The sequence below is a fragment of the Lampris incognitus genome, chromosome 2 (assembly GCF_029633865.1).
Source record: "Lampris incognitus isolate fLamInc1 chromosome 2, fLamInc1.hap2, whole genome shotgun sequence".
NCBI classification, from domain to species: Eukaryota; Metazoa; Chordata; class Actinopteri; order Lampriformes; family Lampridae; genus Lampris; species Lampris incognitus.
Genome location: NC_079212.1, coordinates 149,939,849 through 149,963,520, shown reverse-complemented (window position 1 = coordinate 149,963,520; position 23,672 = coordinate 149,939,849). Strand labels below are relative to the sequence as shown.

General features: G+C 47.3%; 1 protein-coding gene across 1 annotated transcript in view; it reads left to right on the top strand.

Annotated features, from left to right (window-relative positions):
- The window catches only part of nfs1 (NFS1 cysteine desulfurase), a 28,592-nt gene extending 11,762 nt beyond the window's left edge, over positions 1-16,830 (top strand). Inside the window, exons 3-13 of the mRNA XM_056274185.1 lie at positions 2,501-2,617; positions 5,482-5,565; positions 8,584-8,736; positions 8,863-8,956; positions 9,043-9,177; positions 9,311-9,468; positions 10,608-10,713; positions 10,982-11,063; positions 12,733-12,816; positions 15,594-15,683; positions 15,791-16,830. Coding sequence (XP_056130160.1) covers positions 2,501-2,617; positions 5,482-5,565; positions 8,584-8,736; positions 8,863-8,956; positions 9,043-9,177; positions 9,311-9,468; positions 10,608-10,713; positions 10,982-11,063; positions 12,733-12,816; positions 15,594-15,683; positions 15,791-15,854 — 1,167 coding nt within the window. The 3' untranslated portion in view covers positions 15,855-16,830. The remainder of the gene's footprint in view (positions 1-2,500; positions 2,618-5,481; positions 5,566-8,583; positions 8,737-8,862; positions 8,957-9,042; positions 9,178-9,310; positions 9,469-10,607; positions 10,714-10,981; positions 11,064-12,732; positions 12,817-15,593; positions 15,684-15,790) is intronic.
- The last annotated feature ends 6,842 nt before the right edge of the window (positions 16,831-23,672 follow it).

The window sequence follows — 23,672 nt, the reverse complement described above, 5'->3', positions numbered from 1 at the left end:
TCACTCTTAGAAGCTTAAGGACTTAAAAAGACATAAAAGTATCATTAAAGATACCTTATAACACAGCGTACTTGTAACTAGTGATATTTTGATATGTTGCTATGAATTTGTTGAATGGGTATTTTGATTAAGTTATCACATGGTAGGCACTGCCTATTCTGACGGCACGTCATTTCATTACATTGTCCTAAAAGTGTTGAATCTGCATTTTCAGATCACAGGACATGTTGAGTTGCACTTTGTTACTTGGTATTTGTCTGTAGATTTTTTCAGACGGACTTGTAACTGTTTTGGTACATCGATAATAAATACAGAAGGTAGACAAAATAATGTAAAGCACCAAATTTAAGCAATATCACACGAGAGGGAATGCTGTTATAGATATCAGCACGACTGTTATTCGGTCGTAGGTACGAGGCCGCAGCACTCCCTCTTGTGTGATATTGCTTTTATACAACCGTTCTACAGTCACCATTGATTAGTTAACAGTAATAAGCGACAACAGATTATGATTTGTTTGTTTATTTAATAATTTATTTAGCTCCGCCAACAAATAGTTCCACAACTGCCCTTCCGTCTTAAGGTGATATCAGGGGGCGGTGTGTTGTTTTGTCTTTCCCTGCCCTTCTGATCTCTTTTACAACACCTTTGAACACATTAGCTGGTATGAATTCTGGATCTTGCATCAAATTCCATGAATGGCTAACTGGAGGCTCATTGATATACCGGTTTAAACCAGCCCTAAGCCCAAGGTGGCTGCTAATGCCATAGCGCTCCCCTTTAGTTGTCCGGATGGATCCATAAAAATGCATCAAGACTGTATTCAGCTCGATCGTCTCAATGGACTGAATGTGGATATTTATATTTTTGAGACGTAGCCATGTCTGAAAGCGGTTCAAGGCCCATGTTGTTTGCCTTGCGGTGTTAGCTTCATTTTTGCTCTTCTCTAATTTGTCTAGGTCAGCTGGTGTCATATAAGCACACCTGGAGGTTTGCGCTGAAGTAGGCCTATCTAAGCTTTCCTTCCCTTCGTCCTCTTCTGACGACCATTCGTCATTTAACTCAAATGTTATTTGTGGAAATATATATCCATCTTTGCCGTGCAAATTTGTTACAATCTGATATTGATAACAACCCTTAATGTAGCCTAATTAACGGTTATTAATAGAACATCTGTGCGGTGGAGTGATACATATAGTTAGAAGTCCCAGTGCTGTTATACTATATATCAGCACTCATGGAATGCCTCTTGTCCAATCAAATGACTTGGTTGGGACTGTTGTATGAATATCAATATCTAGTCGCTCATAATTAACCAGCCCTTATTTCCAGCTCCAGTCCTTATTACTTTCCTCCAAGTCTTGAAATGTGTATGGTGGCATACTGGTCCATTCTTTAAGAAGAAACTAAGGGACGAAGGAGATGGAAATCTACCTCACCCTGCAGAAATTTCTCTGAAGCTTCAGTCTGCTGGTTGAGGAGGTCATCTGACTTCGTCCTGTTGTTGAGGAAGCCTCTCTTGTGTCTAGTTAGCAGTGTCCATGGGGCATCATCATGTTGAACACAGAGACATAATGGTACAGTGTTTGCATCGTAGTGTGCGTATGGTCCTCCAAAATGGCTTCAGTTGTTGGCCATCATGTGACTCTGCTGAGCCTGAGGGCGTTATAGGAGTATCATCGATATGTGATACATGCATGCAGCTGCTGTTCTGGCTCACTCCGACAGAGGTCTTCTCATTCTAAAACAACCAAGTTGATTTAAAGCTCATCCACTGATTATGTCAACATGACATGTGAAGTTCAGCTCAGCATCCAACAGTACACCAAGCTAGTTGACCTGCCGGTGACAACCAGCACCAGCTGAGACTTGTATCTCCCTGCCTCATCTTAATCAATCAATCAATCAATCAATCAGATTTTATTTGTATAGCGCTTTTCACACAAACAAATGTAACACAAAGTGCTTCACACAATAAAACAATGAAATTGATAAAATCCCCCCTCACAAAAAATAAATACATAAAAGTACAGGCAAGTTTTATAAAAGCACAAACGTGTTTAAAACCGAGTTATTAAAATAAATAAAAGTGCCATAAACACTGATTAATTAAAAGTAACAACAGTGCAGAATATATAAAAATAGCAAAATTTATAAAACACACACACACACTCTATGAATTTAGCAGTAGGCTGTTTTAAAAAGTACGGTTTTTAACCTGCTTTTAAATGTGTCCAGTGTGGGGGCCTCTCTCAGGTCCTCAGGCAGGGCGTTCCATCTACTTGGGGTGTAAATAGAAAATGCAGCTTCCCCTGCTCTAGACCTGCATGAGGGATGGTTAAAAGACCACTGCCATTGAACCTGAGAGTTCTTGCTGGTTTATAAGGAATTAACATGTCTTTATATAGTGTGGTGCAAGGCCATTTAGCGCTTTGTATACAATTAAGTATGTCTTACCAAACTCTGTGTGTGTGTTTGTGTGTTTGTTTGTTTGTTTCAGGACCCCAGAGTGCTGGACGCCATGTTGCCCTACCAGGTGAATTACTATGGCAACCCTCACTCCAGAACACATGCCTACGGCTGGGAGAGCGAGAGCGCCATGGAGAGAGCCAGGAAGGTACACACACAGTGTTTGAGCCTCCGTCACAAACACTATGTATGAGCCTTCATCACACACAGCTGCATGTGATGCAGGGTTTCTGTTAGGAAGGTGTACTGCCAGCTTACGTGAAGGGAAACATTTTAAGTAACACATGTTTGAGAGATTAACTGGACATCCACATGCATTTGGTGAGTCAGCCATGAGGATGTGTGTCCACATGCTCAGAACATTTGGTGAGTCAGCCGTTAGGATGTGTGTCCACATGCTCAGAACATTTGGCGAGTCAGCCACAAGGATGTGTCCACATGCTCAGAACATTTGGTGAGTCAACCGTTAGGATGTGTGTCCACATGCTCAGAACATTTGGTTAGTCAGCCATGAGGATGTGTGTCCACATGCTCAGAACATTTGGCGAGTCAGCCATGAGGATGTGTGTCCACATGCTCAGAACATTTGGTGAGTCAGCCACGAGGATGTGTCCACATGCTCAGAACATTTGGTGAGTCAGCCGTTAGGATGTGTGTCCCAATGCTCAGAACATTTGGTGAGTCAGCCACGAGGATGTGTCCACATGCTCAGAACATTTGGTGAGTCAACCGTTAGGATGTGTGTCCACATGCTCAGAACATTTGGTTAGTCAGCCATGAGGATGTGTGTCCACATGCTCAGAACATTTGGCGAGTCAGCCATGAGGATGTGTGTCCACATGCTCAGAACATTTGGTGAGTCAGCCATGAGGATGTGTGTCCACATGCTCAGAACATTTGGTGAGTCAGCCACGAGGATGTGTCCACATGCTCAGAACATTTGGTGAGTCAGCCATGAGGATGTGTGTCCACATGCTCAGAACATTTGGTGAGTCAGCCACGAGGATGTGTCCACATGCTCAGAACATTTGGTGAGTCAGCCGTTAGGATGTGTGTCCCAATGCTCAGAACATTTGGTGAGTCAGCCACGAGGATGTGTCCACATGCTCAGAACATTTGGTGAGTCAGCCGTTAGGATGTGTGTCCCAATGCTCAGAACATTTGGTGAGTCAGCCATTAGGATGTGTCCACATGCTCAGAACATTTGGTGAGTCAGCCACGAGGATGTGTCCACATGCTCAGAACATTTGGCGAGTCAGCCACGAGGATGTGTCCACATGCTCAGAACATTTGGCGAGTCAGCCATGAGGATGTGTGTCCACATGCTCAGAACATTTGGTGAGTCAGCCATTAGGATGTGTCCACATGCTCAGAACATTTGGTGAGTCAGCCGTTAGGATGTGTGTCCACATGCTCAGAACATTTGGTTAGTCAGCCATGAGGATGTGTCCACATGCTCAGAACATTTAGCGAGTCAGCCATGAGGATGTGTGTCCACATGCTCAGAACATTTGGTGAGTCAGCCACGAGGATGTGTCCACATGCTCAGAACATTTGGTGAGTCAGCCGTTAGGATGTGTGTCCCAATGCTCAGAACATTTGGTGAGTCAGCCGTTAGGATGTGTGTCCCAATGCTCAGAACATTTGGTGAGTCAGCCGTTAGGATGTGTGTCCCAATGCTCAGAACATTTGGTGAGTCAGCCACGAGGATGTGTCCACATGCTCAGAACATTTGGTGAGTCAGCCGTTAGGATGTGTGTCCCAATGCTCAGAACATTTGGTGAGTCAGCCATTAGGATGTGTCCACATGCTCAGAACATTTGGTGAGTCAGCCGTTAGGATGTGTGTCCCAATGCTCAGAACATTTGGTGAGTCAGCCACGAGGATGTGTCCACATGCTCAGAACATTTGGTGAGTCAGCCGTTAGGATGTGTGTCCACATGCTCAGAACATTGGTGAGTCAGCCATGAGGATGTGTGTCCACATGCTCAGAACAAGTCACCGGTAGATTAATTATGCTCTTACGTTCATGTAGAACATAAACTAGCCTGTACATTTGTTCTTGAAGCCTATATTTTTTTGTGAATTTGTTCTGAACCAGACATTTTATGGACTGATTTCCACGGCGCCAAAGGTTTTATTTACCTACAAAGTATGAAGCACATAAGTATAAGTATTAATGAAAAGAACAAAAAGCATTATTTTTCAATACGTTTTCCTACTCAAAGCATTTTGACCAGCAACCGTTTTATTTACCAACTTTTAAGTGTGTTTTTCCTATTAGCTGGCTAACGCTGACTAATAGAAATGTTTTCCTTTTAGCTGGCTAACGCTGACTATAGAAATATAACGCTGCCTAATAGAAATGTTTTCCTGTTAGCTATAGGAATGTTTTCCTATTAGCTGGCTTACGCTGACTAATGGAAATGTTTTACTATTAGCTGGCTAACGCTGACTATAGAAATATAACGCCGCCTATTAGAAATGTTTTCCTGTTGGCTGTAGGAATGTTTTCCTATTAGCTGGCTAACGCTGACTATAGAAATATAACGCCGCCTAATAGAAATGTTTTCCTGTTAGCTATACGAATGTTTTCCTATTAGCTGGCTAACGCTGACTAATGGAAATGTTTTCCTATTAGCTGGCTAATGCCGTCTAATGGAAATGTTTTCCTATTAGCTGGCTAATGCCGTCTAATAGGAATGTTTTCCTATTAGCTGGCTAACGCTGACTATAGAAATATAACGCCGCTTAATAGAAATGTTTTCCTATTAGCTATAGGAATGTTTTGCTATCAGCTGGCTAATGCCGACTATCAGGATTGTTTTCCTATCAGCTGGCTAACGCCGCCTAACAGGAATGTTTTCCTATTAGCTGGCTAACGCCGACTGATAGGAATGTTGAACTGATGACAGCTCAACACATGTAAGCTAGTAGTGGGGACACAGTACTTGTGGTGTAGTACTAACAGATAGTGTGTGTGTGTGTGTGTGTGTGTGTGTTTGTATGCAGCAAGTGGCTGATCTGATAGCTGCAGACCCTAGAGAAATCATCTTCACCAGCGGAGCCACAGAGTCAAACAACATGGCGCTCAAGGTACCACTTCTCTCCATCTTATATCTACATGACTTCCTGTGCACGTTCACTGTGTGTGTGTGTGTGTGTTTGTGTGTGTGTGTGTGTGTCCGTCTGTCTGTCTGTTAGGGCTGCACAATATATCAAAAATGTACCTTCATCACGATATCAACATGTGCGATATACGTATCGCAAAAGACTGCTTGAACTGCGACAAATGTTGTAATCACGTGCCATGCATTCACGCTGCATACTACTAGGAGATTGTGTTCACTTTGGTGCCCCCTTCTGGAAGAAAGGCGGTAGTGTCACTTCGCTGATTCCGCCTCAGTAACAAAATATAATGTAAAAAATAAAATTCTAACATCAGTTACTCACTCTGCAAAACTGGTAAGACGCCAGTTTTAAACGGAGGCTGTGACATCATCATGTATAATATAACCTCTTAGTAGCTGCTGTATTTAAATAGGCCCAGATGTTGTGTTAAAGCGATGAAGAAACTGTGTTGCCAGGCAACCAAGTTGGTGCTATTTGTTCATTGTCAATATAGCGGCTGTAGCCAGGTGCATTGTTTTCAATAAAACCCATGTTGCTGTTATTCAGTGTGCACAGGCTGTTCACTGTCTGAGCTCTGTGTTAGCAGCCAACCCAAAGCACAAAGACTCTAGACTTAGACTAGACTAGACTGCTTTTCCCGTCATTGCCTCATATGCATGTCTCACACATACAAGGGAACGAAATTATGTTTCACAAGGACCTCAGTGCCACATAAAAACAAACAACACACAATAAATATTAAAAACAAAAAGTGCATTAAAAACAAGAGCTACGTCACAGACCTAAACATCACAAGCACTCCTGACATGGACAGTGAGCAAGAAGGTCAAAAAGTCATTCTGTGGAAGGTCTAAGTGTTCAGGCTGTTGGAGCAACCTCACAGCCTGAGGAATTAAACTGTTGCATAGTCTGGTGGAGACGGCACGGGTGCTCCAGTACCTCCTGCCAGAGGGTAGGAGGGTGAAGTGGATGTGGGGAGGGTGGGTGGGTCTTTCACAATGCCGAGAGCCTTCCGGGTGCACCGTGTGTCATAGATGGCCTGGATGGATGGGAGAGCAGTTCCTCTGATCTGTCCAGCTGTCCTCACTATCTGCTGTAGGGATCTGTGGTCGGAGGCCCTGCAGCTCCTATGCCAGACAGTGATACAGCTGGTCAGAATGCTCTCTGTGGTGCCTCTCTGGCGCCTCCAACACTCGCTCACCTGTCACACACACACACCTCCAGTTCCTGATTTGTCCAGCTGTCTCACTATCAGTTCCTATGGTCTGTCCAGCTGTCTCACTATCAAGTTCCTATGGTCTGTCAAGCTGTCTCACTGTCAGTTCCTATGATCTGTCCAGCTGTCTCACTGTCAGTTCCTATGATCTGTCCAGCTGTCTCACTATCAGTTCCTATGATCTGTCCAGCTGTCTCACTATCAGTTCCTATGATCTGTCCAGCTGTCTCACTATCAGTTCCTATGGTCTGTCCAGCTGTCTCACTATCAGTTCCTGTGGTCTGTCCAGCTGTCTTTCTATCAGTTCCTATGATCTTTCCAGCTGTCTCACTATCAGTTCCTATGATCTTTCCAGCTGTCATATCAGTTCCTAAGATCTGTCCAGCTGTCTCACTATCAGTTCCTATGATCTTTCCAGCTGTCTCACTATCAGTTCCTATGATCTGTCCAGCTGTCTCACTATCAGTTCCTATGATCTGTCCAGCTGTCTCACTATCAGTTCCTATGATCTGTCCAGCTGTCTATCAGTTCCTATGATCCGTCCAGCTGTCTCACTATCAGTTCCTATGATCTGTTCAGCTGTCTCACTATCAGTTCCTATGATCTGTCCAGCTGTCTCACTATCAGTTCCTATGATCTGTTCAGCTGTCTCACTATCAGTTCCTATGATCTGTCCAGCTGTCTCACTATCAGTTCCTATGATCTGTCCAGCTGTCTCACTATCAGTTCCTATGATCTTTCCAGCTGTCTTACTATCAGCTCCTATGGTCTGTCCAGCTGTCTCACTATCAGTTCCTATGATCTTTCCAGCTGTCTATCAGTTCCTATGATCTTTCCAGCTGTCTATCAGTTCCTATGATCTGTCCAGCTGTCTCACTATCAGTTCCTATGATCTGTTCAGCTGTCTCACTATCAGTTCCTATGATCTTTCCAGCTGTCTTATCAGTTCCTATGATCTGTCCAGCTGTCTCACTATCAGTTCCTATGATCTTTCCAGCTGTCTCACTATCAGTTCCTATGATCTTTCCAGCTGTCTTATCAGTTCCTATGATCTGTCCAGCTGTCTCACTATCAGTTCCTATGATCTTTCCAGCTGTCTATCCGTTCCTATGATCTGTCCAGCTGTCTCACTATCAGTTCCTATGATCTGTCCAGCTGTCTTATCAGTTCCTATGATCTGTCCAGCTGTCTCACTAGCAGTTCCTATCATCTGTCCAGCTGTCTATCAGTTCCTATCATCTGTCCAGCTGTCTCACTATCAGTTCCTATGATCTGTCCAGCTGTCTCACTATCAGTTCCTATGATCTGTCCAGCTGTCTCACTATCAGTTCCTATGATCTGTCCAGTTGTCTCACTATCCGCGGTAGGGATTTGCGGGTGGAGGCCTTGCTGTCCCCATGCCAGACCGTGATACAGCTGGTCAGAATGCTCTCTATAATGCCTCTGTAGAATGTGATGAGGATGGATGGTGGGGAGACCCGCCTTCTTCAGATGCCGCAGGAAGTGAAGAGCCTTCTTGGAGAGCGCAGTGACATGTGAGGACCAGGAGAGGTCCTCTGTGCTGTGAAAACTGTATACTTCAATATTTGTTCATTTATCACGAGTCAAGCCATCATCGCAGTATTCAACAGCGTGATCGCATATCGCATGTTTTCCTAATATGGTGCAGCCCTGGTGTGTGTGTGTGTGTGTGTGTGTGTGTGTGTGTGTGTGTGTGTGTGTGTGTGTGTCCAGAATGACATCTGATTGTTGGTTTCATTGCTCAGGGTGTGGCTCGGTTCTACAAGGCTAAACGCAGACATGTGATCACCACCACCACTGAACACAAGTGTGTTCTGGACTCCTGTCGGGTCCTGGAGACTGAAGGCTTTGATGTCACCTATTTACCAGTGCAGAGCAACGGACTGGTGGACCTGAAGGTACATACAGTCACACACACACACAGTCACACACACACACACACTCCACCGATCCAGATGTAGCTCTAACTTGGCTTGTCTTCACTGTGTGTGTGTCTGTCTGTCTGTCTGTCTGTCTGTCTGTAGGTGCTGGAGGAGTCTATTCGTCCAGACACATCTCTGGTGTCAGTCATGACTGTAAACAATGAGATCGGAGTCAAACAGCCCATCAAGGAGATAGGTAACCATAACAACACCTGATCGTAACTAAGCAACCATCTCTAAGCGACAGGAGAGATTCTTGTCTCCTCTGCTCCATCTGTGTAGGTCAGATCTGTCGTTCTAAAGGAGTGTTTCTGCACACGGATGGAGCCCAGGCTGTAGGGAAGGTCCCCATCAACGTGCAGGACTGGAAGGTGGACCTGATGTCCATCAGTGGACACAAGATCTATGGTCCGAAAGGTAAACGGTCTGTCTGCCTGCCTGCCTGCCTGTCTGTCTGCCTCTTACTGACCGACCAGCAGCTGTCGTAGGACGGACCTGACGGGCGTGTGTGTGTTTGTGTGTGTGTGTGTGTGTGTGTTTGTGTGTGTAGGTGTGGGTGCGCTGTATGTGCGCCGTCGCCCCAGGGTGCGTTTGGAGCCGGTGCAGAGCGGTGGGGGGCAGGAGAGGGGCCTGCGCTCTGGGACTGTGCCCACCCCGCTGGCTGTGGGGCTGGGAGCCGCCTGCCACATTGCCCAGCAGGAGCTGGAGGTAAAAACCCACTGCCCTCAAGTTCCCCCTGCCTCCAACACACACCCACCTGTCTCACACACCTCCAACACACACACACCTGTCTCACTCACACCTCCAACACACACACACCTGTCTCACTCACACCTGTCTCACTCACACCTCCAACACACACCCACCTGTCTCACACACCTCCAACACACACACACCTGTCTCACACACACACCTCCAACACACACACACCTGTCTCACACACACCTCCAACACACACACACCTGTCTCACACACACCTCCAACACACACACACCTGTCTCTCACACACCTCCAACACACACACACACCTGTCTCTCACACACTTCCAACACACACACACCTGTCTCACACACACCTCCAACACACACACACCTGTCTCTCACACACCTCCAACACACACACACACCTGTCTCTCACACACCTCCAACACACACACACCTGTCTCTCACACACCTCCAACACACACACACACACCTGTCTCACTCACACCTCCCAACACACACCCACCTGTCTCACACACACCTGTCTCACTCACACCTCCAACACACACCCACCTGTCTCACACACCTCCAACACACACACACCTGTCTCACACACACACCTCCAACACACACACACACACCTGTCTCACACACACCTCCAACACACACACACACCTGTCTCACACACACCTCCAACACACACACACCTGTCTCACACACACCTCCAACACACACACACCTGTCTCTCACACACCTCCAACACACACACACACCTGTCTCTCACACACCTCCAACACACACACACCTGTCTCACACACACCTCCAACACACACACACCTGTCTCACACACACCTCCAACACACACACACCTGTCTCTCACACACCTCCAACACACACACACCTGTCTCTCACACACCTCCAACACACACACACCTGTCTCACACACCTCCAACACACACACACCTGTCTCACACACACCTCCAACACACACACACACACACACCTGTCACACACACCTCCAACACATTATGCCTTTTGATAGTAATAACTAATATATCACACTGTCTGCTCCCCTATTGAACTATGTTTGTGTGTGTGTGTGTGTGTGTGTGTACACATGCTGTCTATATGTACTGTTGTTCTTAGTACGACCACCAGAGGATATCCATGCTTGCAAATCGTCTGGTCCAGAAGGTCATGTCTGAAATTCCTGATGTCATCATGAATGGAGACCCCGAACAACGATACCCAGGTTCACACACACACAGATCAGAGAGATTTCAGAGTTGTCAGCTTGACTGGGTCCTTACGATGTAACTGGTGGTTTGATTTTTATCACAAACAGCAAAAGTCATTGTTAAGTATGATGATGATGATGATGATGAAGAGAAAGAGAAATAAAAAGGACTGACTTGTTTAGTCTACATGAACTAAAGTTTTGATTAACACATTTTCAGATGTCTGAGTAACACCTTGTGTGTGTGTGTGTGTGTGTGTGTGTGTGTACGCGCATGGTCCAGGTTGTGTCAATCTGTCCTTTGCATATGTGGAAGGAGAGAGTCTTCTGATGGCCCTGAAAGATGTTGCCCTTTCATCTGGAAGGTATATACACACACACACACACACAATACACATACAGTTTAGTTTCCCCTTAAGCCAGTGCTCCTCGCTCAGCACTGCTAGGAGTTGCCTAACTAGTGAGTTTATTGTGGTGATGATGATAAAATAACAAAAAATAGTGAGAATAAGCAAGTTTATTCACAAAGCACCTCTCAAAACAGCATCACAAAGTAATGAACAGAGGCCAAACCGCATTACAGTAAAGAGATAAGAATTACTTGGCGTCCGGGTGGCATGGCGGTCTATTCCATTGCCTACCAACATGGGGATCGCCAGCTCGAATCCCCATGTTACTTCCGGCTTGGTCAGGCATCTCTACAGACACAATTGGCCGTGTCTGCAGGTACAAAGCCAGATGTGGGTTTGTGTCCTGGTTGCTGCACTAGCGCCTCCTCTGGTTGGTCGGGGCACCTGTTCGGGGGGGAGGGGGAACGGGGGGGAATAGTGTGATCCTCCCACACGCTACATCCCCCTGGTGAAACTCCTCACTGTCAGTTGAAAAGAAGCGGCTGGTGATTCCACATGTATCACAGGAGGCATGTGGTAGTCTGCATCCCTTCCCGCATCAGCAGAGGGGTCGGAGCAGAGACCAGGATGGCTCGGAAGAGTGGGGTAATTGATTGAGTACAATTGGGGAGAAAAAGGAGAAAAATCCCCCTCAAAAAAAAAAAACTAGAATAAGAAGAACAGAGTTATGCTTTTTCTTTGAGATGGTTTTTGAGAAGGAACTTTTGAGAGGAGTTTGAGACTTTCCGGCAGGGCGTTCTATAGATCCAGTCTCCCGGTGGGTGAATGTGAATTACAAGGTCAATGAGGTCATCATGGGCAACACCACATAGTACTTGGGATATTAAAATTCAAACCTTGCAGCTAACAGGCGACCAGTGAAGCGAAGCTAAAATGGGTGAGTTGTGGTCTCGTGTTTTTGTATTAGTTTAGAAGTTTTGGGCTGCATTTTGGATCAGCTGCAGATGAAGGAGGTCACTGGGTGAGGTGAAACAGTCCTCTGAGCACACAGAAAAGCATGGATGGCTTTTTCACGGTCAGTAGAGGATGAAAAGGGTCTAATTTTGGAAATATTCTTCAACTGGATTGAACAGCTGTCTTGACTAGTTCTTCCAGATGAAGACCGGAGGGCTTAATGTTGTCTGATGGGCTACCAGGTTTGTGTGGAATCAGGTTGATGGACTTTTGGGGGCCATAGAGGACGTTCTGTTTTGTTATCACTGAGTTAAAGAAAATTTGAGACATATAGCACTTTCACAGTCTTAACGGGTACACTGGGCAGCTGTTGCTCAGTAGGTCGTACAGGAGGGTTGCCGGTTCGAACCTTGGCTCCTCTTGACAAAAACTTGGAGGTGTCCCTGAGCAACACAACTAACCCCTAACTTCTCCCGATGAGCTAGCTGTGTGTGCGTGTGTGTGTGTGTGTGTGTGAGAGAGAGAGAGAGAGAGAGAGAGAGAGAGAGAGAATAATCTGACCCAGCATAAGCTAAGAAATGGATGCAGCCTAGAGTTGAGCCTTGTGGAACACCACATGTAAAACATTGCTGAAGATACTTGACTCTCTCTCTCTCTCTCTCTCTCTCTCTCTCTCTCTCTCTCTCTCTCTCTCTCTCTCTCTCTCTCTCTCTATTTGTCTCTCCCTCAGTGCATGCACCTCGGCCTCTCTGGAACCTTCCTATGTGCTGAGAGCAATTGGAGCAGATGAGGACCTTGCTCACTCTTCAATCAGGTCGGACATCACAGTTCAGCAACATACCAGTATATCTAATTAATACTGACTTCAGATTTAAGCATCTGTCTCTAAATGTAATCCCAGTGATTTCTCTTGTCTAATTCTCATGTAATCCAGTTACCTCCCTTTAACCCCTTATTTCAGTGTCCTTGATTGGGTAGTGGCCCTTCAGAACGAAGCTATGACGGGTTGGGGAAAAACTAGTTAAGAAATGTGACGTCACTCATTTATACCATCAGTAGCCGACAACAGAAACTACATTAAACACAGAATGAGCCTTTGGTAATCATTCAGCTTCGACTCTGCAATGCTGAAGTCTGATGTGGGTCATGCAATAGCCCCGGCTAGATTTCTCATGCTCTGTATAATCAATTTAATGACAATCTGTTGCATTCAATTAAGATATTTCAACTTAGTTTACATTTTTTGCATAATTATTAGTGAAGAAATGCGGACATTTGTCAGGTCTTTACCAAGACTGGTAGCCATTTTCAACATGCCTCAGTCACAGTTTCAACACAGTTTCAGCATGCCTCCGTCACAGTTTCAGCATGCCTCAGTCACAGTTTCAACAGTTTCAACATGCCTCAGTCACAGTTTCAGCATGCCTCAGTCACAGTTTCAGCATGCCTCCGTCACAGTTTCAGCATGCCTCAGTCACAGTTTCAACAGTTTCAACATGCCTCAGTCACAGTTTCAGCATGCCTCAGTCACAGTTTCAACACAGTTTCAACATGCCTCAGTCACAGTTTCAACACAGTTTCAACATGCCTCAGTCACAGTTTCAGCACGCCTCAGTCACAGTTTCAACAGCCTCAGTCACAGTTTCAGCATGCCTCAGTCACAGTTTCAACATGCCTCAGTCACAGTTTCAGCACGCCTCAGTCAGTTTCAACAGCCTCAGTCACAGTTTCAGCATGCCTCAGTCACAGTTTCAACACAGTTTCAGCATGCCTCAGTCACAGTTTCAGCATGCCTCAGTCACAGTTTCAACACAGTTTCAACATGCCTCAGTCACAGTTTCAGCATGCCTCAGTCACAGTTTCAACATGCCTCAGTCACAGTTTCAGCATGCCTCAGTCACAGTTTCAATAGCCTCAGTCACAGTTTCAACATGCCTCAGTCACAGTTTCAACATGCCTCAGTCACAGTTTCAACACAGTTTCAGCATGCCTCAGTCACAGTTTCAGCATGCCTCAGTCACAGTTTCAACACAGTTTCAGCATGCCTCAGTCACAGTTTCAATAGCCTCAGTCACAGTTTCAACACAGTTTCAACATGCCTCAGTCACAGTTTCAACAGTTTCAGCATGCCCCAGTCAGTTTCAACACAGTTTCAACATGCTCAGTCACAGTTTCAGCATGCCTGTCACATTTTCAACACATTTTCAACATGCCTCAGTCACAGTTTCAACATGCCAGTCACAGTTTCAGCACAGTTTCAACATGCCTCAGTCACAGTTTCAACACAGTTTCAACATGCCTCAGTCTCAGTTTCAGCATGCCTCAGTCACAATTTCAACAGCCTCAGTCACAGTTTCAGCATGCCTCAGTCAGTTTCAACATGCTTCAGTCACAGTTTCAACAGTTTCAGCATGCCTCAGTCACAGTTTCAACACAGTTTCAACAGCCTCAGTCACAGTTTCAACACAGTTTCAACATGCCTCAGTCACAGTTTCAGCATGCCTCAGTCACAGTTTCAACACAGTTTCAACATGCCTCAGTCACAGTTTCAACATGCCTCAGTCACAGTTTCAACAGTTTCAACATGCCTCAGTCACAGTTTCAACATGTCTCAGTCACAGTTGGCACTGCATTCTTGGAAATTTCTTCAGCAACTTGTTTTCAAGTTTGCATGTGGAAGTGCTCCATGTGGGCTACAGCCCAGGTCCAGAGGAGACATCCTAAACTACATGGAGGAATGGGACTGAGCGGTAGGACCAAGGGGGTGTATTGGGATGGGAACTAAGAACATGAACAGGTCAACTTTATTCATAGGGAACATTTAACAAAAATCAACACTGACCAAATGCTGTACTCTTCAAATTAAAGGAAAACGTAGACTGTGCAGTACAAATATCACGTATAAAAGTAGACCATGTGTGGTACGATGACCATAAATAAAACAGTGGTAATCACAGCACAGTAATAAGACTACATATGAGCTCTAGTGGGATTTAAAGTGTCGGTATGGAACGTGTATGTCACAGGTTTCGTACATTGAACTGATTGTAGTTGTAAAAAAATAAAGTCAAACCACAATGCACACAATGTTTACATGATCCGACTTAAAATGGCGACGACAGCCTGGCGTTCTCCTTCGGGCCGACGAACCTCCTTAAACGCGCAGTGTTTTGAGCGCCACACGAAGTAGTCCATCCATTCTTTAGTACGAACCATTGTGTGTAATCAAGTTTTTAAATAGTAGGCTTTACGGAGGTCGGTTCATAAGTATGGGAGTTCGTGAGTCGGGGACAACCTGTATACAGAAGTCATGAAAGTTTGAAATATGGACGGGAGTGAATGTTGTTCCAAAACAGAAGCTTACTGGAGAAACCCTCAGCTTCAGATATTTAGTGTTATGTTTACAAGCCAGTGTAAGCCACAAGACATACTCGTTAATTTACTTTTAGGTAGATGGTCATTAAATGGACTGATGCCTTTTCTGTTACCTTGATTATCAGTGTTCCATCGGACAAGCCCAGATATGGGATAAATCATGTATATAGTTACAAGGTTATTACTCTTGTGTGTGTGTGTGTGTGTGTGTATCAGATTTGGTATTGGCAGATTCACCACAGAAGAGGAGGTGGATTATACAGCTGAGAAGTGCATCCAGCAGGTCCACAGGCTCCGGGAGATGAGGTGAGTTCTACAGCAGTCACACAGACAGTTTATATGAAGCTCCTGTAGACCGGCCCAACACCTTCCATCTCTAACTCTCTTTCTCTCTCTCTCTCTCACTCGCCCAGTCCTCTCTGGGAGATGGTGCAGGACGGCATTGATCTGAAGAGCATCAAGTGGACGCAGCATTAAACCACTCCCACTTCTCCATTTCCTGGTTACGATGATTACACTTGGAATTCTGGGAACTCACGAGCCTTATTTCCTGTCAGCAAACACGCACAAACATCCTGTCTGGTTAAAGGCAGTTATCTTCCCTCACTGTTTTCTAGTGTTTTGATTTTTGTTGTCTTTGGGAGAGAGGCAGGATTCTTCTCAGGTTGAGGCTGCTCATCCAATGGAACTTATCCGCTCCTGTTGCCAGGCAGATTTCATGCTGTTTCTCATTCCACTGGCCATTTACAAGAATTTTAGAGGAAATGACCATAATCTGCCCGGCAACAGTGGCTAAAATAAAGAGTTGTTTAGTGTGTGGAGTTTCCTAAATGTTCTGGCAAGTTGCCCCTGCTGGGCTCCTGGATCAGCCTGGAGAACACTTTGTTCTCCAGGCTGTGTTTGGGTTTGAGTGAAAAATCTGAGCATGACAAAGACCCTGATTTTAGAAATGTGATCCAGTCTATCCTGAGCCGGTGGCTCTGGAAGTGATCATGATGTGTTTTGTACCGAGGTCAAACAAACTGATGCTAATACAAGTCAGTAGTTGACTTCACTTTTATAGTGTGAAATCCCTCTCTCCTTTTCCTTCCCATCCTTTCCAAAGAAGTTCCATTTAAATGCCCTTCCTGTCCTCCTCCTCCTCACTCTTCCATCCTTTCTCCTCATCTCACGGTAGTGTTCATTTATGCAGTTATTATTCATGATGGTAATCTAATCATAGTTCCACACTGACTAACTGCACCCAACAGTAGAAGATCAGCACTATATCTTTACTAGATCCTATTCATCACTTCATGTATCACCAGCTCTCCAGCATCATTCTGTCTCTACAGCTTCTAGCTCTCTAGAACCTTGACATGACAGATGTTTTATTTATTTGTGGAGAACGAATAACCAGATGTTTACTGTTCACTGTTTCTAAAGTAAAAGTTCTGCTGTGCTATAAAAGTGAGGGAAGTGTGAAGTGATTGGTTTGTTTTGATGCGAAGGTCTCACACCAGCTGATCCCCTCACATCTTCTCAGTTTGTCCTCAGCATCTATGAGAAACCTTGTCGTCTGTTGCCCCGCTGTGTGAAGACCTCAGCTGGGATCAGAACATCTGTTCCGATTCCATGTGCATCACCGGCACAAGGAAGTTAGCGTGGCGTCGCTGGTGCAATTAAGTGTGAGAAAAATACTGTCTTAGATCAAATAAAACAACTGTGCGATACATATATATGTACACACACACACACACACACACACACACACACACTGAAGAGCCAAACATTATGACCGGTTACAGGTGAACCAAATGATGTCGCTCATCTCCAGACAAGGCACGTGCAGGTGTGGCTGGAGTAGATGGTCAGTGAACCGTCAGTTCTGGTGGTCAGCATGCTGGGCGCGGGAGAAATGGGCGGCAGTAAAGACCCGAGTGACTGGTGGCCAGACGACTGGGTCAGAGCACCTGGAACAGCAAGGCTTGTGGGCTGCTCCCAGTCAGCAGCGCTGTTTACCTGGGGAGGTGATGGCACCAGGATGCACTGTGGGGAGATGACCAGCAGGTGGAGGGAGTGTGACACACTGGGCAGTGTTCTGCTGGGAAACCCCGGGTCCAGCCATGCATTTGGATGTCAGTCTGACTCGTACATCTTTCCAGACCAGCTACACCCCTTCATGACAAGGGTATTCCCAGGTGGCAGTGGCCAGGTGTTGCCCTGGCCTCCATATTCTCCAGATCTCAATCCTATTGAACATCTGTGGGATGTGCTGGACCAGCAAGTCCGATCCCCGGCAGCTCCACCTCTCAATTTACAGGACGAGAAGGATCTGCTGCTAATGTTTTGGTGCCAGGTACTATGGGAAATGATTTGTTGAAGAATAAAATTCTCCGGGTGTTGTGGCGGTCTATTCCGTTACCTACCAACACGTCACCGGTTCGAATCCCCATGTTAATAATAAATCGAACTTATACACTCAAAGTGGCTTTACAATAAACAGGCATCCTGTAGGGGTTCTGTCTCTTTCCTGTAGGGATTCCTCTCTTTCCTGTAGGGGTTCCTTCTCTTTCCTGTAGGGATTCCCTCTTTCCCGTAGGAGTTCCTCTCTTTTCTGTAGGGATTCCTTCTCTTTCCTGTAGGGGTTCCCTCTCTTTCCTGTAGGGGTTCCTTCTCTTTCCTGTAGGGATTCCCTCTCTTTCGTGTAGGGGTTCCTTCTCTTTCCTGTAGGGATTCCCTCTCTTTCCTGTAGGGGTTCCTTCTCTTTCCTGTAGGAATTCCCTCTCTTTCCTGTAGGGATTCCCTCTTTCCAGTAGGAGTTCCTATCTTTCCTGTAGGGGTTCCTTCTCTTTCCTGTAGGGATTCCCTCTGCCCTGTAGGAGTTCCCTCTCTTTCCTGTAGGCGTTCCCTCTCTTTCCTGTAGGGGTTCCCTCTTTCCCGTAGGAGTTCCTTCTCTTTCCTGTAGGGATTCCCTCTCTTTCCTGTAGGGGTTCCCTCTCTTTCCTGTAGGGGTTCTGTCTTTTTCCTGTAGGGGTTCCCTCTCTTTCCTGTAGGGATTCCTTCTCTTTCCTGTAGGGGTTCCCTCTCTTTCCTGTAGGGGTTCTGTCTCTTTTCTGTAGGGGTTCCTTCTCTTTCCTGTAGGGGTTCCCTCTCTTTCCTGTAGGGGTTCCTCTCTTTCCTGTAGGGATTCCCTCTTTCCTGTAGGGGTTCCTTCTCTTTCCTGTAGGGATTCCCTCTTTCCTGTAGGAGTTCCTTCTCTTTCCTGTAGGGCTTCCCTCTCTTTCCTGTAGGGGTTCCCTCCCTTTCCTGTAGGGATTCCTTCTCTTTCCTGTAGGGGTTCCCTCTCTCTCCTGTAGGGGTTCCCTCTCTTTCCTGTAGGGATTCCTTCTCTTTCATGTAGGGGTTCCCTCTCTTTCCTGTAGGAGTTCCCTCTTTCCTGCAGGGGTTCCCTCTCTTTCCTGTAGGGGTTCCTTCTCTTTCATGTAGGGGTTCCCTCTCTCTCCTGTAGGGGTTCCCTCTCTTTCCTGTAGGGATTCCTTCTCTTTCATGTAGGGGTTCCCTCTCTTTCCTGTAGGGGTTCCCTCTTTCCTGCAGGGGTTCCCTCTCTTTCCTGTAGGGGTTCCTTCTCTTTCCTGTAGGGGTTCCCTCTCTTTCCTGTAGGGGTTCCTTCTCTTTCATGTAGGGGTTCCCTCTCTTTCCTGTAGGGGTTCCCTCTCTTTCCTGTAGGGGTTCCTTCTTTTTCATGTAGGGGTTCCTTCTTTTTCATGTAGGGGTTCCCTCTCTTTCCTGTAGGGGTTCCCTCTTTCCTGCAGGGGTTCTCTCTCTTTCCTGTAGGGGTTCCTTCTCTTTCATGTAGGGGTTCCCTCTCTCTCCTGTAGGGGTTCCCTCTCTTTCCTGTAGGGATTCCTTCTCTTTCATGTAGGGGTTCCCTCTCTCTCCTGTAGGGGTTCCCTCTTTCCTGCAGGGGTTCCCTCTCTTTCCTGCAGGGGTTCCCTCTCTTTCCTGTAGGGGTTCCTTCTCTTTCCTGTAGGGGTTCCCTCTCTTTCCTGTAGGAGTTCCTTCTCTTTCATGTAGGGGTTCCCTCTCTTTCCTGTAGGGGTGAAGTCTCTTTCCTGTAGGGGTTTCCTCCGGCTTGGTTGGGCGTCCCTACGGACACAGTTGGCCGTGTCTGTGGGTGGGAAGCCAGATGTGGGTATGTGTCCTGGTCGCTGCACTAGCGCCTCCTCTGGTCGGTCGGGGCGCCTGTTCAGGGGGCAATAGCGTAATCCTCCCATGTGCTACGTGCCCCTGGTGAAACTCCTCACTGTCAGGTGAAAAGAAGCGGCTGGTGACTCCACATGTATGGGAGGAGGCATGTGGTAGTCTGCAGCCCTCCCCGGATCAGCAAAGGGGGCGCAGCAGAGACCGGGACGGCTCGGAAGAGTGGGGTAATTGACCGGGTACAATTGGAGAGGGGTGGGGGTAAAATTCTCCCACAGTACCACAGGACACTTTCAGGGTTCTTGTGGAGTCCACGCCTTGGTGGGTGAGCGCGGTGTTGGCTGCACACGGAAGACCACCATCATGTTAGGCAGGTGGCCGCAACGTCCTGGCTCATCACAGTAGTCGTGTGTGTGTGTGTGTGTGTGTGTGTGTGTGTGTGTGTCTGTATGTCTGTGTGTGTGTGATTTCATTCAATGCACCTGCCCGCATGACACGAAATACGGTGTCCTGCAGTCCACAGCAGCGCAACACAAAGACAAAAACACATCAAACTACAAAAATAAACAAAACAACTACACAAACTTATGTATGTGATTGTTGAATGGTTTCTGTAGTTTAAAGTATGAAAAAGTGGAAGTGGTGCAAAGATTTCGAAGTGCTCCCAGTCCCATTACAAACACACACACAAGGCTGTAACACAACGTGCAAGCATTTGCAGCAATGGTTTACTATGTATGGAAAAGGCTTGAATAGTCTGAAATATGTGACGCTCCCCCCCCCTCTGCTGGTAAAAGAGTCCCCCCCCCAAGTAGACCTATAGGTCTTTGGACTGCAAAACCTGACCTGAACATTGTTCTTCTAAAAGAAGAAAAAAGAGCTACAGTACATCTGAAGAAATGGTCTTTATTTGTTATGAGAGGAGGGGTAGAATGAGAGGAGGAGGGTAGTGATGAAGAGGAAGAGTGATGAAGAAGAAGGGTGGTGATGAAGATGAAGAGTAGTGATGAAGAGGACGGGTAGGAAGGAGGGTAAGAAGGTTGTAGGAAGGAAGGAAGGTAGGAAGGTTGAAGAGGGAGGAAGGTAAGAAGGTTGTAGGAAGGAAGGAAGGTAGGTTGTAGGAAGGTAGGAAGCAAGGTAGGTAGGAAGGAAGGTAGGAAGGTTGTAGGAAGGTAGGAAGCAAGGTAGGTAGGAAGGTTGTAGGAAGGAAGGTAGGTAGGAAGGAAGGAAGGAAGGTTGTAGGAAAGACGGTAGGAAGGAAGGAAGGTAGGAAGGTTGAAGAGGGAAGAAGGTAAGGAAGGTTGTAGGAAGGTAGGAAAGACGGTAGGAAGCAAGGTAGGTAGGAAGGTTGTAGGAAGGAAGGTAGGGAGGTTGAAGAGGGAGGAAGAGCAGTTAAGAGGTGGCAGAAGCTGATCAGATCTACCAGGTGTTGAGAGTTGACAGTAATTAGGCCTGGCAGTTGAGTTTCACATTGATATGTGACGTCACAATAGGACTGAACATTCTAACAGGCAAAGTGTATGGCAGAATTGCTAAACTTTAGAGCTGAGTTGTTCAAAAACTATAAAATATTTTAAAAATCTGAATAGGATTCTGAAAGAGCTGAATGTCCTGAACCGTTTAAGCTTTAAATGGGGTTTCTAGCTCAAAACATGAAGGAGGAGATATAGTTCAAAGTGATGAGAGTTTCAACCTTTCCCCATAGACTTCCATTGTTTTGAAAAAGTAGAAAAAGCTTAATATGTCTAAAAGTATAAAAGATTTCAAAAAACAGAAATGTGAGCCTTAATGGGCTTAAAGAGATGAACATTTTGAAACCTGAATGGTTTCAGTGGCTAAAAGTACGAAGGAGTAAAAGAGGTGGAAAGGTTGCAAAAGTGCCCCATTACTCCCATTCAAAAAATGGCTGAAAAAAGTTGAATATTTCAAAAAGTTCAAAAGGTATGAAAAATCTGAAAGGGGAGCACTGATGTCCTTAATGAGTTGAACATTTTGATAGTTGAATGGCTTCAGTACCCACCCCGCGCCCAGCCAATCGGCTCGTCAGGGCCGGGCTTAGTCATCAGGGCGGGGCTTAAGTTTGGTGGCCTCCCACGTGCCCGTTGTCAGTTCGTGTTGTAACCTCCCCACAGTAGCAGCGACTCTCCTCCCACGGTCCTTTTCTCTACGAACTCATCCCAGCCCTTGGTTCATGTTTTTCCCTTGCAAGGTTTCCCCGTGGAAGTATCCTGCCGTGTTCCCGTTTGGATTACCCGCGAGTTTTTTCCCCTTGGACTTTCCGTTTTTCCTTGTCGCTCATTGCCTCCCTGTGTTTGACTATTTGTACGCGTAAGGAATAAAGTACGCCAGTTTTCGGCTAACCCCATCTCTGTCTGGTGTCGTGCGCTTGGGGTCTTCCACAAACCATAACAGTACGAACTGACCATGACGACCCCAGCCGACACAGAGAGCGTACCGGCCAGCCCGCTTCGAGCGGCCCTCATCGGACAGATCCAACTGACTAACTCCCACACCCAGCAGCTAGAGGCGGCCTCCGCCGCGGTGAGAGATCTTCAGACTCGGGTCCCGCCCCTCCAGGCCTGTGTGGGTAACCTAACGAGGCAGCAGGCGGCGTTGGCGAGCCAACAAGCAGAGATCCTGGGCCCGCGGCCCCGGTTAACCCTGTGGGGCTCAACCCAGTTCCCCGGGAGCCCTGCCTCTCCAGCCCACGACCGTTTGATGGCGACTTTGAGACCTGTGCCACGTTCATCATGCAGTGTGAGCTGGTTTTCCTGCACCAACCCAGCATGTTCACGTCTGATGCTGCCCGGGTCGCTTACGTGACCAACCTGCTCACAGGCCGAGCAGCTCAGTGGGCCACTGCTTCCTGGTCCATGAAGGCCAGTTTCTGCCTCACCTACGAGGCCTTTGAGGCGGAACTACGGAAGGTTTTCCACCATCCAGTCGGTGGCCAGGACCCTGGTGCTCGGCTGAGCAGTATCCAGCAGGGCAGTGGCAGTGTCACAGACTACTCGGTGGAGTTCAGGCTGGCCGCAGCTGAGAGCGGCTGGAACAACCAGTCACTTCGGGTCACCTTCCGTAGAGGTCTCAGCGAGGCTGTCAAGGACCAGCTAGCCACCCGGGAGGAGCCCACCTCCCTCAATGACCTGATCAAAATCGCCATCCGCATCGACGGACGCCTCCGGGAGAGGAGGCGCAAGTGAGCCCTGTGTGGATCCCCGTCCTTTCCCCAGTCGTCCAGCACTCCTGACAGGACCCCTACTCCTGCTCGCCCCACTTTCCCAGTGGCCGTTTCTCCCCCCGCGCCCCAGACCACGACAGGGAGTGGTCTGGGGCCTACCAGGTCCACATTCACGTGATCGAACCTCCTCTCGGGTACCGTGAAAGGTATCAGGGGCGCTTTGACGTGCCGGAGCACTTTGGAGCGTTGGCACTCCACACAGGTGTCAGCCCAGTCCCTCACATCCTTTTTGAGTCCATGCCAGACAAACGTTGCCACCACCAACCTCTGTGAATGCTTTCTGCCAGGGTGAGACAGCCCATGGACTGCGTCGAAGACCCGCCGCCTCCCAGCAGTCGGAACGACGGGGCGGGGCTGACCACATCCTCCAACTGCAGCCCTGTGACGGCGGTCCTGCATGCCTGCACTCCTGGGTCGGCGGCCTGGTCAGCCGCCATCTGGCTGTAGTCGAGTCCCAAATGGGCGGCACCAGCGATGGCCCGGGAGAGACAGTCGGTGACCGGGTTGGACTTCCCAGCGACATGCCTCACGTCGGTGGTAAACTCAGAGATGTAGGCCAACTGTCGCTGCTGGCGGGCTGACCACGGCTCTGCCACCTTGGCCATCGTGAACACCAGCGGTTTGTGATCGACGAAAGCCGTGAACTGACGGCCCTCCAGTAGGAAATGAAAGTGCCTAACAGCGAGGAAAAGGCCAAGCAGCTCACGATCAAAGGTGCTGTATTTGCGCTCTCTCAGGTTCAACTGCCGGCTGAAGAAGGCACGTGGCTGCCGCGCGCCGCCCACCCGCTGACCGTAAACCGCGCCGACAGCGTAGTCCGAAGCATCCGTCGTGATGGCGATGGGCGCTCCAGACACAGGGTGTGCCAGCAT